General features: G+C 38.9%; 2 protein-coding genes across 2 annotated transcripts in view; one reads left to right on the forward strand and one right to left on the reverse strand.

Annotated features, from left to right (window-relative positions):
• tbcd (tubulin folding cofactor D) overlaps window positions 1-13,992 on the reverse strand; it is a 25,525-nt gene that overhangs the window by 10,399 nt on the left and 1,134 nt on the right. Inside the window, exons 2-14 of the mRNA XM_016463041.1 lie at window positions 13,616-13,666; window positions 13,431-13,528; window positions 13,220-13,321; window positions 12,461-12,607; window positions 12,236-12,291; window positions 11,297-11,429; window positions 10,395-10,440; window positions 10,174-10,306; window positions 9,928-10,070; window positions 9,772-9,832; window positions 9,576-9,650; window positions 9,383-9,477; window positions 4,188-4,344 (exon numbers count right to left, since the gene is read on the reverse strand). Coding sequence (XP_016318527.1) covers window positions 4,188-4,344; window positions 9,383-9,477; window positions 9,576-9,650; window positions 9,772-9,832; window positions 9,928-10,070; window positions 10,174-10,306; window positions 10,395-10,440; window positions 11,297-11,429; window positions 12,236-12,291; window positions 12,461-12,607; window positions 13,220-13,321; window positions 13,431-13,528; window positions 13,616-13,666 — 1,297 coding nt within the window. The remainder of the gene's footprint in view (window positions 1-4,187; window positions 4,345-9,382; window positions 9,478-9,575; window positions 9,651-9,771; window positions 9,833-9,927; window positions 10,071-10,173; window positions 10,307-10,394; window positions 10,441-11,296; window positions 11,430-12,235; window positions 12,292-12,460; window positions 12,608-13,219; window positions 13,322-13,430; window positions 13,529-13,615; window positions 13,667-13,992) is intronic.
• LOC107670504 (zinc finger protein 750-like) lies at window positions 5,224-9,364 on the forward strand. The gene is made up of 3 exons (XM_016463131.1): window positions 5,224-5,680; window positions 6,737-8,011; window positions 8,142-9,364. The coding sequence occupies exons 2-3, from the start codon at window positions 6,780-6,782 to the stop codon at window positions 8,752-8,754; spliced, it is 1,845 nt and encodes a 614-aa protein (XP_016318617.1). The 5' UTR covers window positions 5,224-5,680; window positions 6,737-6,779; the 3' UTR covers window positions 8,755-9,364.

Here is a 13,992-nt window from a genome sequence, read left to right on the forward strand (position 1 = left end):
TATTATTATTAATAAATTATATTTATTATTATTGTTGTTGTTATTATTATTATTAATACAGAAATGAATTAGGATAACTGTTAATATATTTTATGTGCATCCTAACTCTCGACATTGATTTCATTCGTTTGACAGTCTGAGGTGAAACACATTCAACGCTTTCACTCAAACATGTACTTCGCTAAACCTTCAGATCTTTCACCCCCAGTGATGAGGCACATGATTAAAAACAAGCGTGTACTTCTCATCTCAAACCTCATCTATCATTTCAATGCCCCCATAAGCCTGTTGCACACTTTTCCCTTTATTCCACCTCTCCTCCTCCTCAATCGAGCTGTGTGAACGTGCCCGCGAGGTATTCCCACCGTCACTCACAGCCTGGGAGAATGAAGTACACAAACATACACACGCACAACCCTACGGGCTTAACACGGCCGTGCTGGTTTCGATGAACAACTGATAGTGGCCTGGAGCAGCATAAAATGGACAGAGACTGAACATGCATACAGAGCTAGACGTGTCACTGTTATTGTTTTATAATAATGTCTTGCATTCTTCTATGGATTACGCAATCAATTGGGAAACCATCGAAACCTGTTGCCTGTGCACTGTAAATGACTTCAAGCTTAAAGGGATAGTTCTTCCTTTGACATACTTTCTTCCATCAAACACAAAAGGAGAACTTTTTAAGAATTGTACTGGTCAAACATTAAAAATGCAATCCCCTGCAACCGGATCATTGAGTTAGTGAGTCGAGAACGAGTCAGGTTTGTGAATGAATCCAGACCTGTTTTGTAAACCGTATCAACAGATTCACTGAAAAGATAACTGCTACTTTTCATTTCACACGAATGCACCTAGGATGAATGTAATAACACATGAGTAATATTAACTATTTTTAAGGTGCTTTTGCATCCTATTTGAAGTCAGTCTCCATTCACTGCAATAAAAAGTACAAATTCTCCAAATTTCTCCTTTTCTGTTTCCCTGAAGAAAGAGTCAGAGATTTGAAACGACTTCAAGTTTGAGTAAATAAAGACAGAATTATAATTTAAGGAAACGTTTCTGGGGGGGAAGTGTGCCAAAACAGAAAGTCAAAGGGGACCATAGATGATGTATTATCTTTAAGGATCTGTTTTATATTGAGTAAATATTTGCATATACACTACAGTTCAAAAGTTTAGATTCTGTGAGATTTTGTGTTTTTGAAAGAAACCTCTTATGTTCACCGAGGCTACATTTATTCAATCAAAAATACAGTAAAAGCTGTAATATTGTGAATCAGTATTACAATTTAAAATGACTTTTTTATTTTTATATATTTTGTAATTTTTGCAATGCAATTAAAGCTGAATTTTCAGCATCATTTCTCCAGGCTTCAGTGTAACATGATTGTTCAGAAATCACTCTTTTGCTGCTCAAGAAACATTTATTATTATTATCAATGTTGAAAACAGTTGTGCAGCTAAATATTTTTATTGAAAACCCTTATACATTTTTTCCAGGATTTTTTGATGAATATAAAGTTCAAAAGAACAGCATTTACTTAAAATATAAATTAAGGGAAAAAGTAAAAATCTTTACTGCAACTTGATGAATTTAATGCATATATAAATGTATTTCTTTTAAAAAAAAAAGTGTGTGTGTATATAAACCCTCCAAAATGTAGGAAAAAAAAAAACAATAGTGAAGTTTCATGCAATGACACGGTTTCTGAAAGCGTCAGTGAGCTCACAGAAACAACCTTTGACTGCTGATGAAATTAGAACAGGACTCGACAGGCCTACAGCCTGGGTGCCAAATGGCGACCGAAACCCACGACAACAGACGAAACCTGGCAGCACCGTGAGGATAGGGAGGAGGGACGTTACGGGGAGGGCCAACAAACTGAAGGAGTAATGCAAAGTGCACAGTCAGTTACACACAGGCCCACACTTGTCCCAAACGGGGGGGGGGGGGCGGGAGCTCACAGAAACAACCTTTGACTGCTGATGAAATTAGAACAGGACTCGACAGGCCTACAGCCTGGGTGCCAAATGGCGACCGAAACCCACGACAACAGACGAAACCTGGCAGCACCGTGAGGATAGGGAGGAGGGACGTTACGGGGAGGGCCAACAAACTGAAGGAGTAATGCAAAGTGCACAGTCAGTTACACACAGGCCCACACTTGTCCCAAACGGGGGGGGGGCAGCGGAGCATCTTTCAGCTGACATTCTCGTAATATCATTATGTTTTTATGGTGACTGAAAGGCTTACTGTTGAACCTGGGAGGGAAAAATGCTTTCTGCTGATGAAACTGTTTCGCTGAGCTGATTCACCACTAAATCACCACACAAACAGAACACGGCAGAATTTGAAGAAGAATTACAAAATACAGTTACGCAGCAAAGTTAAAAGTGTACAGCAACACACCTAAGCATAAATCTGGGTAGTAATAATACTAGCAAGCACCACAATTAAAGCAAATAGGCAACTTCCTCATGGGAAAATACGTTAGCTTTCTGAAAAAAGATCCATTAAATAATGCTCGCCGTCTTGTACCAGAGAGATCTAGACCCGATCCAAAAATCATAACATTTCATCTTAGCGACAAGAATACAATGGCTGGTGACAGTTAATGCTACAGTGAAAGATAAAAGAACGGGACCAACTAATTTCCATTCATCTATATACATCAACCACATCAAATCTATGCACACTTTATTATCTTTAAATCCATTCCGCAGATTTTCTCCCAAAATCAGCACAGAAAATGTGAAATCGTATCAGTCACGTGCATCAAAGCAGTACTGGAACTTGTGTCATTGTTTGTTGAACTTGTAGTTCATTTTAGAGCCTTGGCAGAAATAAAGACTGTCAATTAATATTTTGGGTTTCACTGTCACACAAAGCAATCATATGACTTGGTATAAAAAGCACACAAATCATATGGACTAGACAATTTTGCTTTTACTGTATTATTTTGTCCTTTTTTGAAGCTTAAAGTTGAAAAAGAGCTACGTGAAGATTCTTCAAATTTCTCCATTTCTGTTCCACAAAACAAAATATTTTGGGGTGAAATATATTTATTTAGGTTTATCATCTTTTTTCAGGTTCGGCAAAGCAGTATCTTCTCCTCGTTCTCTGTGTACAGTTAATGTAATTCCATTTTAAATTTGTAATGTACTAACAGACGCATAGACCAAGAGACTATACTGTATATCCACAGCAGGGCGAGGTTCTGAGCTGTGAGAGGTGTATAAACTGGTTTTAAGGCGGTGAATAACTATAGCCAGGCGAACAGGTATGAGAAGGGGCTGTTGAGCGTTTTTTTTGGACGTTTATAATACAAGCCTTAACTTCCCTCCTGGAAGTTCAGTTCTCATTAAAAATTCTCCATAGATGTTCACAAAGTAAAAAAAAAAAAAAAAAGATAGAATTATGTCAAACAGCAGTTTCCTTTAAATATCATTTGCTGTGACAGCAAAGGGGAATTTTCTTAAAATAATTACCAGGTAGTGTGGTGAAAACGGTCAATTCCTCTTACTACATACTGTGTGGCTTGCTGACTTAAAAACAAAGAGCTCTCAGTATGTGGGTTGCAGATTTACTGCCAGCCTCACTAATGCTACAGCCTAACCTCATTACAAAAAAAAAAAAAAAAGTAATTTCATTGGAGAGAAAGTGTAACCGTAAGGTCAACAGAGCCACCCAAGTTGAGCTGTCATTTTCACCCATCACTGAAATCAGATCAGCTCTCACCACAGCTGGTTCTGGTGGAAAGAGCTTTCATCCTGGAGAACATCCAAAAACACCTTCACAAAGATCTAAGAAAGGTCACGCCAAAAGCTTGTATAAAATAGTGGGCGTACAGGAGTCAGTTTCCATCAAGGGTTGGGGGAAAAAAAAAAAAAACTATTTTCATATATTCATAATTAAGATTCTAGACGTGAGCCATGCAATGGCCACACAGCAAATCTACTAAAAATAATGAATAACATAGTAAAGTTAACTATGTGAATTAAGAGCCAACAGTAATGTATTTAATAATTTTAAAAGGCGAACAGTTGGCAGCACAAATGGTATGGAACAAGCTATTTACCAAAGGTTGGTGCCTTAATTAGCTAATTTAATAAATGGCATAAATAACATGTATAATGTCTCAGTAAAGCACAGTGGCTGAGGTGCTGGTGGTGGGTTTGTACCTGGCAATCTGGTTGACATAAGGCTTCAGTTCATTTGGCTCATAGGCTCGGGCGAAAGCCCAGCACACGTAGCAGGCTGCATCACGTACGTTCGATCCCAAACTGCATGCGCCCCTTTTCTCATCATATGTCAGAGCTTTTATAATCAGAGGCACCACTGTAGAATGCAGACAAAATATTAGTATGCAAAACTAATTACTTTTGTAATCTAAAATATTTCCCAAAATTTATATATGCATTTATTTGATCAAAAATACAGTTAAAAACAGCAACATTGTCCAATATTATAACAATTTATAATAACTGTTTTTTTTTTATATATTTTAAAATGTAAATTTCTGTTTTGCCAAAGCTGAATTTTCAGCATCATTACTACAGTCTTCAGTGTCACATGTTCCTTCAGAAATCATTCTAATAAGCTGATTTGATACTCAAGAAAAAAATTGCTCTTATTATTGTCAATGTTGAGAGTTGTGCTGCTTAATGTTTTTGTGAAAACCGTGATACTTCAGGATTTCAGGATTCTTTGATGAATAGAAAGTTCAAAAGAACAGCATCTATTTGAAACAGAAATCTTTTGTTAAATTATAATTGTCTTTACCAACACTTTTGATCAATTTAATGCATTCTTGGTGAATAAAAGTTTTAATTGCTTATAAAACATCTTAATGACTCCACACATTGATTGAGATTATTGCACATTCATAATAAAATGTGAGTGGTGCATAAATACACACAGACACACACAAAAGGGAGAGAGTATTGATAGTTGACCATTGGAAGAACCTCATTACAAGGAATTGTCTTCTAAAATCTTCAGGTGGAGCTGAAATTGAGTTCATGATTCATGCTGTGTATGCAAATAAACGTGAATCAATTTTTCAAAACAACCCTAAAATCTACAATTAAATTTAGTTACATTCAAATAAGATCCAGATCTGGCGAAAAATAACTGCATTTTCATAACCATGCTGAAAGACACTTCACATCAGGTGTAGCGCACACATTTGGATTCATGCAAATCTCACTGGTTGTCCTCAATATCTCCACACCCCTCTGACAACATCCTCAAACCTGCTTCACACCTAACTCTACCACTCCTGGGCTAATTCAACCATTCAGGCAAACAAAAGCCACAAACAGTCTTGTCTGGCTTCTCATCCATGTGGATTCTTGCTAGCTGGTGAGATAGGAGGCAAACTAGCAATGCATCGTGGCTTGGGGCTTGCCAAATATCAGGCACATTGATGCTGCCTCAGGGCTCTACTGCTTGGGCATAGACTCCACCCCACAGAGTCAACACCTCAGAGAGGACGTGAGAGACTCATCAGAAACTAGACGGAACACCTAAACGAACAGACACCCACTCTCAAGGACAACCACATCGTCCAAACTTTTCCACTGTGGGACCATCATACGTTTCAGGAGGTCCACTGTGGACATACATCCATTGACGATACATCCAACATCCCAAACAACGAGTCTAAATACAGGTAAGGCTGCAACAATGTCACTAAGATTTCCAATGGTAACTGTTCTTATTGCTGTTCACATGTACTTTTAGCGTTTGTAAAGGCTGAATTGTTGATGTACTTTGTAGCAGGTGATTCAGGGGTAGCTCTAAATTGCTGACAATTGATGCACCTGTTACACTACATCGGGTAGAAAATATTCTAATGTATTTGCCATGTGGTTGTACATGTAATATTCAGTCTATATCTTAATAACCAAAAAATTCCATTTAGAAATGTAAAGTCTTATATTATGCTGAAATCACAAGACATCGTTGTACCCAAAGAAGAATGACTAAAAACCACGAAACAAGGAAACGAGATATACAACAGCAAACTGAAATACAAAAATACAAAAATTATTTAAATTGTGCCTTGAGGAGGGAGCGGCTTCGTATGAAACATGGGAGCCAAAACCTGAGCCACCACTTCTTGCGACAGCCTGTGACAAACAGGTTCCTTAAGGTGGAGTCATTTTCTGCATAACTTGCCTGGCAGTCTCTTTCGTCAATCTTCTGCTTCCCAATACAAACCTTCAGGCCCCAAAATCTTTGCACTTACCGGACCATTATGTATCCTGATTGTTGTGCAGAATTGTAGAAGTAATTTCCTTCAAGCACTGAAGCAGTCCAATTGGTTGCAGATGTTATAACAGACTAAATTTCATTCTAATAGCTCTGGTAGCTTCTCTACATTTACAGTGTAAGTGAGATACATTTTTAAATGTCTGGAGTTTGTATCCTGCAGGTAAGGTCATGGGAAACAGGTGTATGTGGTTTCCCACGCCATCAGGTTTTGAAAAAGGGGAGCATGTTTCTACAGGCCTACTCTGGCTTCAGCAGTGCAGCTAGAGCATGTCATGCTAATACGCAGACCAACAAACAATACAGAACAGCTACAGCCTAGTTAAAAAGTTAAGGGAAAGTGAGCATGCAAACTTTCGTTTTATTGGGTCACTAACCTTTCTGACCCAACAAACAGAAGACGCTCTGCTCCAGGGTGTGGCAAAACGGTTAATCTTTTTCTTTTTTCTTTAAGGCTGACAAACCACATAGTATTGGATTTGAACAACTGCACCAGTATGGACACTCTCCAGGGAAGAAAACCGAAGAAACCCCATTACATTCCCCGCCCTGCTGGCAAACCATTCAAATATCAGTGTTTCCAATGTCCCTTCACCTGCAACATCAAGTCTCATCTCTTCAACCACATGAAGTATAACCTGTGCAAGAACTCCATCTCTCTGGTGTCTCAGCGCATGGAACAGACAGGGAAAACGCAGAGAACTTCCCAGCATAATTTTCCCTTCAACCACAAGAGTAAAGAGCCACCCCTGGAAGCTGAAGCCAGCAAACCTACAGAAAGGGTCAACGACAAGGTTGAACAAGAGGAGATGGGTAAAGGAACAAGAGAAAAGCCTGAAAGTCCCATCAAGGAGGTCACTAAAGATGTCCCTGAGCCAATCTGTGAGACCAGGGACAAAAATGGAGACATAGACATTGAACAGAACAAAATATCTTCAGCTTTCTCACCGGTTGCACGAACATGTGAAAGCGAAGCTCTATCTCGGTCTCCACACAAAGATGATCAATCATCTTCAGCCATTCCTCAGTTTTACCACCAAATGGCACCCTGGGTCCCACCTGCTTCCACAGCACCGCTTCTTCCTCTAATAACGGACTATCCGTCATACATGGTATCTGAGAGGCCCTTGCATTCTCTCTACACACCCTACTCACACAACCAAGCAAACACCCCAGCCTACCAACTTACACCTCGAGAGACCCAAAGACCTCTTGTTCCATCACCTTTGGTCCCACCTAGTACTTCCCTTCTCCATCCTTATCACTACAGATACGGCCATTCTATTATCCCTGGTCCACCTCTACCCTACAGCCTCTACCAACACCCTGAATTTTCCATGTCCTTACAGAGAACCAGGTATCTTCCTCTGGATGTGTACAGCAACAGATTTTATCCTCGAGAGTATGGAGGGCATCTAGTACCCCTACCTCATCCTGATTCTTACAGCAGACTTCCTGAGGACAGGGCTTTCCAGGAGCACAATACAGTAGACAAAGGTACTCGCCAGAGTCCTTTAGCAGGGTGTGCCGCCTCCGGGTCTCCAGACAGGCCTAGTACCGCAGATGTCACCCAGCGGATCCCTGTTACACTCAGGCACGCTTCTCATGGGGAGTCATTCCCAGTTAGTCAATCACAGCATGTTGAACCAGCGGCAACTACAGCAACTGAAAACTTACCCAAGAAATCATGTGGACAAACTCAAGAGAGCATGTTACAAAATAAAGAGAGGTAGGTAAACTCTATGCAGCTATGTAATGACACTTTACATCACAATCAAATAAAAGAATATCTTGTCAGGTTGCCCACAAGAAAGTTAATGATTACTCTACTCTTTACATATCTTTACTTATCTTTTTAGGAATAAACCACAAACCACAGCTTCTGCAAGAAGCAGTGAGATTTCAACAGAAAAGGAAGACGAAGAAACCGAGGAAGAACCAGCTCCTCTTAACCTTTCAAAGAGGGACCGGGCCGTATCCAGCAACATGACACACCACTACTCTGACTGCGAGCTCCATTATGATTCAGAAAGTAGTCAAGAAGAAGCACCGCTCAACCTCTGCCTCAGGGTTCAGTCCAACAACCTAGCCTTGCCCAACACCACAGGCTCTGATACTCCAGAAAGACAAACCATTATAAATGCTGAGGTATGCACAATTGTTCCACCCAGAGAACAAGAAATAGACCCATGTGACCAGAGACACTCTGCTGCCTTCGCTCTGTGTCAGCTAGCTAGCTCAAAGGACATTATCACTGACTCCTCTATTGACCAACAAGAAATGACTGAGGGCCAGAACAGTCAAAGTCTTCCTCCCCCAGACAAGAGCCCAGCCAAAGACACTCCAGACACACCAAAACAGAGCACACTGGGACAAAAACGGGTAAACAATAGACCTCTGAGACACACTACCAAAAGAGCAAAGGTCAAAGAACCTGCTCGAACTCAAAGAAAGAGGTCACAAAACTGCTGATTCAGAGATCCCAAAGTGTGGACTGCTGCAATTCAGACAGAAACGAGCTCCAGTGAAAAGATCAATACTCAAGAGACTTTACAGGAAGACGGCCAACATCTACATTAAAGTCTTCAAATATTATTCTATTTATGTCTGTAAAATTGCTTGTCATTAGTGTTCAATGGTCATGGGATCAATTCCAAGGGTACGCATGAACTGGCAACTTTAAAGTAAGCTGCTTTGGACAAAAGCATTTGCTTAATGCATAAATGTAAATATAGATAATTCCAAAATATTCTTAGTGTATAACATTAAGGACTGATTGGAAGAAAAATGGCAGCCCAGATTGTACACTGAGAATCTTGTGTGCTTTGAGAAAACATGTAACAGATCATTAAAGGGAGGCGGGTGGTGGCATTTAAAAAAATAAAAATAAAGGATCTTGTTAAACTTGAAGTATTTGAATTAAGTGTTTGCATAAAGTGAATTATGTTTGCTTATAAATGTTTTTGAAACATGAGTATGGTGTAGGGGAGGTACGATGATTATAGCTATAATATTACAATTTATGTCAGAGGAAAAGAAAATCCAGAAGCTTTCAAACTGAATACAAAAAAATAAAAAAATAAATAAAACACAAGCCAACCATCTGAGAGACGGGAAGGAAGCAGCAGTCCTCTTCGGCCAAGCTCTGCAAGAGCCAAGCAGCCTCCATGCCAGGCATTATCTGTTTCCTGAAAACTATAAAATGTGAAGACATAAAAGTCATTGAAAAATACCTCACTAAGTATTTGAAAACACATCATAACATCTCTGCCTCCTTTTATATCATGACGCACCTGAAACACTCTAAAACAGACTCAACCACATCATCTGCAAGCTGTTTAGGTAGTCTACCAGTTACCCTTCCAATCCTGTAGGTGGTTAAAAGGAGAAAGACCAGTTAAACATAGAATATAACTCTAGGGATTATTACAGAGAAATATGGCATTAAAATATAGCACTATCACACCTAGACCAGATAACTGTTCTCACCCCTTGGCAGAAGACCATCTCACTATTGTCTCTTTGTCTTTCAGTCCCACCAACAGTTGTTCTGCAACAATGAATAAGCAAATTAGCAGTACATGAGAGCATTTAATAATTGAGCAAATAAAACAAACAGATATGAAAATGTGCATGAATACTTACCAATGATATTTTCTACCTCCTCAGGTATGTCGTAGTCTTCCTCCTGACTGACAGACTCTAGATCAGGTTTTGTAGCCTCTACACTTTCAGTGACAGAAGACTGGGCCAGGTTCACTGCGAGTGACCGACTTCCTCTCTGGTATCTAGATGTAGTCATACAAAATTCTTACAAACTAGCTTATACTTTTAAGCATCCTTTGTTTCATTTCATCATATTTTGTCAATACGTCATCACTCCTCAATTACCTCCATTTGGCCAAACGTGGTTTTAGAAAGGTCAAGCCAAGTCTCTGGACCACTTTTACACCCAGCTTACGCAATGTGGCCTGGTTACTCTCCGCTATTCTCTTCTGATTCAGGCACTGAAGCACTGTTGGGGCTTTGAACGGTCATGTAAAATTAGTAAGCATTTATCTATGTTCTGGTTTTATAGAGACCAAAGAAAGACCTAAAGGACATATACATACCATATTGCAGGAAATCATCACGTTTCCCGTGCTTGAAGAGCTGGGCCTGGTGAGAAATAATATATTTATTAAAAATCAAAATATTGATGAGATTATTTTCAATTATTTTAAACATTTTATCAAAATCTAAAAAACCCTGCGGTACACATACCCCTAGGTGGTAAATAATGAACTACCCTAACGACCCACTTGAAATCTGAGCGATACTTTATCTATACTGTATATCATCAAGTTGATATTAAGCCAAATTTACTAAACCCATTTTCAACATGTCTGAATCCCGTTAATCTTAGTGCCAGCAGCAGTTTCAAGTAATTATCAAGTTTAAAAGTGCACCGCACATGTTCCTGCTCACAGCCTTGTGGCACTTAAAGCATATATGCAAAACACTGATTGCAGTTTTAGCACCCCAGGCATTCTCATCGCACAAAGCCAGTTTTGAGCGCCTCGGGTGATAGAGACGCGCTTCACAAAAGAATAACAGCAGCAGGATCGTTTTCACAGCTCTCTGGACTTTAAACCATGCATGATGTTTCATTGCAAAGAAACTAATTCTGATAAAGATCAGTCACTGCAATGAGCGATTATCAGCATTTTAACACAGCAGTGTAAAAAAAAATACAGGTAGGAGGGCATGTAACCGCTGCCTCTCTAGGATTTAGCAGGTATCTCCAGCAAATACGTGCAGCTACTAAACAAGTGCAGGAATTACAGGCCTAAAGGAGGCCCATTCACACCTAGAACAATGACTATAAAGATAACTATATTAACATCTACTGCAAATGACAATAATATTCTGTTTATTATTGCCAAGCATTTGAATGTTCAATATTTTCATTCTCCTGAAAAGAAAAGGAGGAAGTGGAGAACATAAACAGTCCTACATGTGACTGGAGGCTCACCAGAGATTGCAAAGCTCCATCAAGGGTCACAGTTCCCTCCATGGTAACCTCACTGGTCTGAGAGATGGTTGTCAGACACCAGTCCAGAAAATCACCCAGACGCTTCTGCTTCACATCTGGACGAGTCACAAACCTGTGCCGATAACACAAATCCTTCAAGCAAAGAAATAATCTAAAAGTGTTTAAACAGTGCCCTCTACTGGTCAGGGAGTAAAGCTGTCAATATTTTACAATAAACACCACTTTTGGATATCATAAGAGTGGAAATCATTTCTATAACATACGAAAACTATGCTGGGCAAAATCTTTTTTTTTTTTTTTATCAGAATTTTAACTAAACAGCCATTTAAACAAGTGGATTCAACATGATAGACAAATAAATAAATGAATGAATAAATAAATAAATAAATACAAATTTAAGTGTAAAACTCAAATGAATCCAAGGAAGAACAATATTTAATCATGTTTAATTATATGCACCAATATACTGTACATTAGTAGACTAAAGTACTAAACAACAAAATTTATCTGCTTATACATTTTACTAAAACACTTTATTATATGAAGACTTATGACTGATGATGCAAATGAGTCACTTAATCAGTGTTTGGAATATATTATCAGTTTGAAATGATTCATGAAAGAGAATTGAATTGAACCAGCTCAAAGGCTGTATTGTCTACTTAAGTTTAATAAGAGGCATTTTTAAATCATTTTAGTCTTAACACTCTCATTCTGGTAAGACACAGAAGCATGGTGGATACTGTCTAATGAGACACTCTTTAGAAAATGGCCAAAAAAAAAATGTTAGGTTTACACTGTTGCTTAATTTTATATTAATTTTGCCAGGCAAAACATTTAATTATTTCACATATTGCCCAGTGTTACACAGATAATAAACACACATATAGGGGAAAGAACACATAACATGTAACTTACTTCGATACCAGCACTGATGCAGCATCTCGAGATTTGTCACTCACTCTGAGAAAGGACTGCAGCAAAAATAATTAATGACACATAGGTAACGATAAGTATAAGTTTAAAAAATATGATTTGCAAAACTGACAATAAAAAATAAAAAAAATGCTTACTAATTTGACTCATTCACATACAATACAAACGTTGACAAGTCTATGAGTGGTCTGTGATTGTGTGTGTTACCTTGGCAACAGCCAGAATCCGATCCATGATGGACTCTCTGTTCAGCCCGGGGTCAGTGGACAGGTGGCCGTCCAGACGGGACAAGTCAAAGGGAATGAGACATGTCATGGAGAGCCAGAGGAGGAGTATGTAGCGTGTTTCCCAGGTCTAATACAGAAACATACAGTCACTACCTAGATGATCTTGTGCTTTTGGAAGGGTAAATTACAAGTAACACACATGGATGCTATTTTCCAGATGTGATAAATGGTGACCTGCTGCAACTACTTACTACCTGAAGCTATTCACTGTGGATTTCTTGGAAGGACTTCCAAGAAGGGTTTTATGACTGTTTGTTGGCACAAAAAAACTTAAAAGTCCCCCTGCAGTCAATATTGTTATCCCTTAAAACTCACCTTTGATAATAAAATGACACATTTAAAGGGGCCATATGATGCGATTTCAATTTTTCCTTTCTCTTAGGTTTAAGATTATGAACCTGACGTACGAAGAACGGGCCCCAGGTCTAGTATAAAGAATGTTTTTGCTCAGGTAGCCGAAATGTCCACCCAATAGAGAAAAGTTTTGCTCAGAAAAAAAATTTAAAAAAATTTAGAGGGAACATTAACCACAGGGATTCTTTAACTAACATTATAAGTGAAATTTAGGGGGGAAATTCAAATATATGATCTGACCTGTGTAAGAACTCTAGACATTAATTTAGCTTGTATGATTATGTGTTACACTGTGGGGCTCATTACAGAGCCTATGATAAGTAACCTCAGTGTCTTTTGGGTCCTGTCTGCATAAAAGGTCCAGAACCGGCTGAACATCTGACACCTCATGGGGGAACAGCTGCATGAAGATCTTGTAGCCTCTGACCTGCGGAAGCACCAGGAATCACAAAATCAAGACACAAACTCACAAATCACTCTTTCTGTGGTTTCAGAGAGATTATCAGTCAAACTTAGAGAGATGTACACCATCTTGCCTTTGAGATGATATAGAGAAATTTGAAACAGAGATGGACCATTGGAGGTGGCGACTTCTCATTGCGGATCATCTCCAAGAGCATGTTCAGCATCCACTCTGCACAACAGCAAATACAGCGTTACTAACGCTGTTCAATCACAAAGCACATTCATCATGCCCATCACATTCATCGCTTTAACTTACCTAAGTGAGGATCCAGAAGATGTGGCTGTTCTTGGTAGCGATCCATGATAACTGCAAAAAGTTACCCAACGCACAGCTTGACATTTTAAACATGTCATCTTGTATTTTCTTATATCATGTTATATATTGTGCACACAAAAAAATTATAAAAACACACATCATCATACTCTTTTGCATTTCAATAAACAATAGCCAAGTAGATAGATACAGACAGACAGATAGATAGATAGATGCAGTCAGACAGATAGAAAGAAAGATACAGACAGACAAAGAGATATATAGTTAGACAAACAGATAGATAGACAGATAGATACAGACAGACAGACAGACAGACAGACAGACAGATAGATAGATAAGACAGACAGACAAAAAAAAAT

This window comes from Sinocyclocheilus anshuiensis, unplaced genomic scaffold (genome assembly GCF_001515605.1).
Source record: "Sinocyclocheilus anshuiensis isolate Anshui unplaced genomic scaffold, SAMN03320099.WGS_v1.1 scaffold476, whole genome shotgun sequence".
Lineage (NCBI taxonomy): Eukaryota > Metazoa > Chordata > Actinopteri > Cypriniformes > Cyprinidae > Sinocyclocheilus > Sinocyclocheilus anshuiensis.

Excerpts from the sequence above, each read along its gene's own strand:
- LOC107670504 (XM_016463131.1), top strand. The coding sequence starts at position 6,780 with ATGGACACTCTCCAGGGAAGAAAACCGAAGAAACCCCATTACATTCCC. Across the intron at positions 8,012-8,141 it reads ATGTTACAAAATAAAGAGAG|GAATAAACCACAAACCACAG; the intron begins GTAGGTAAACTC and ends TTATCTTTTTAG.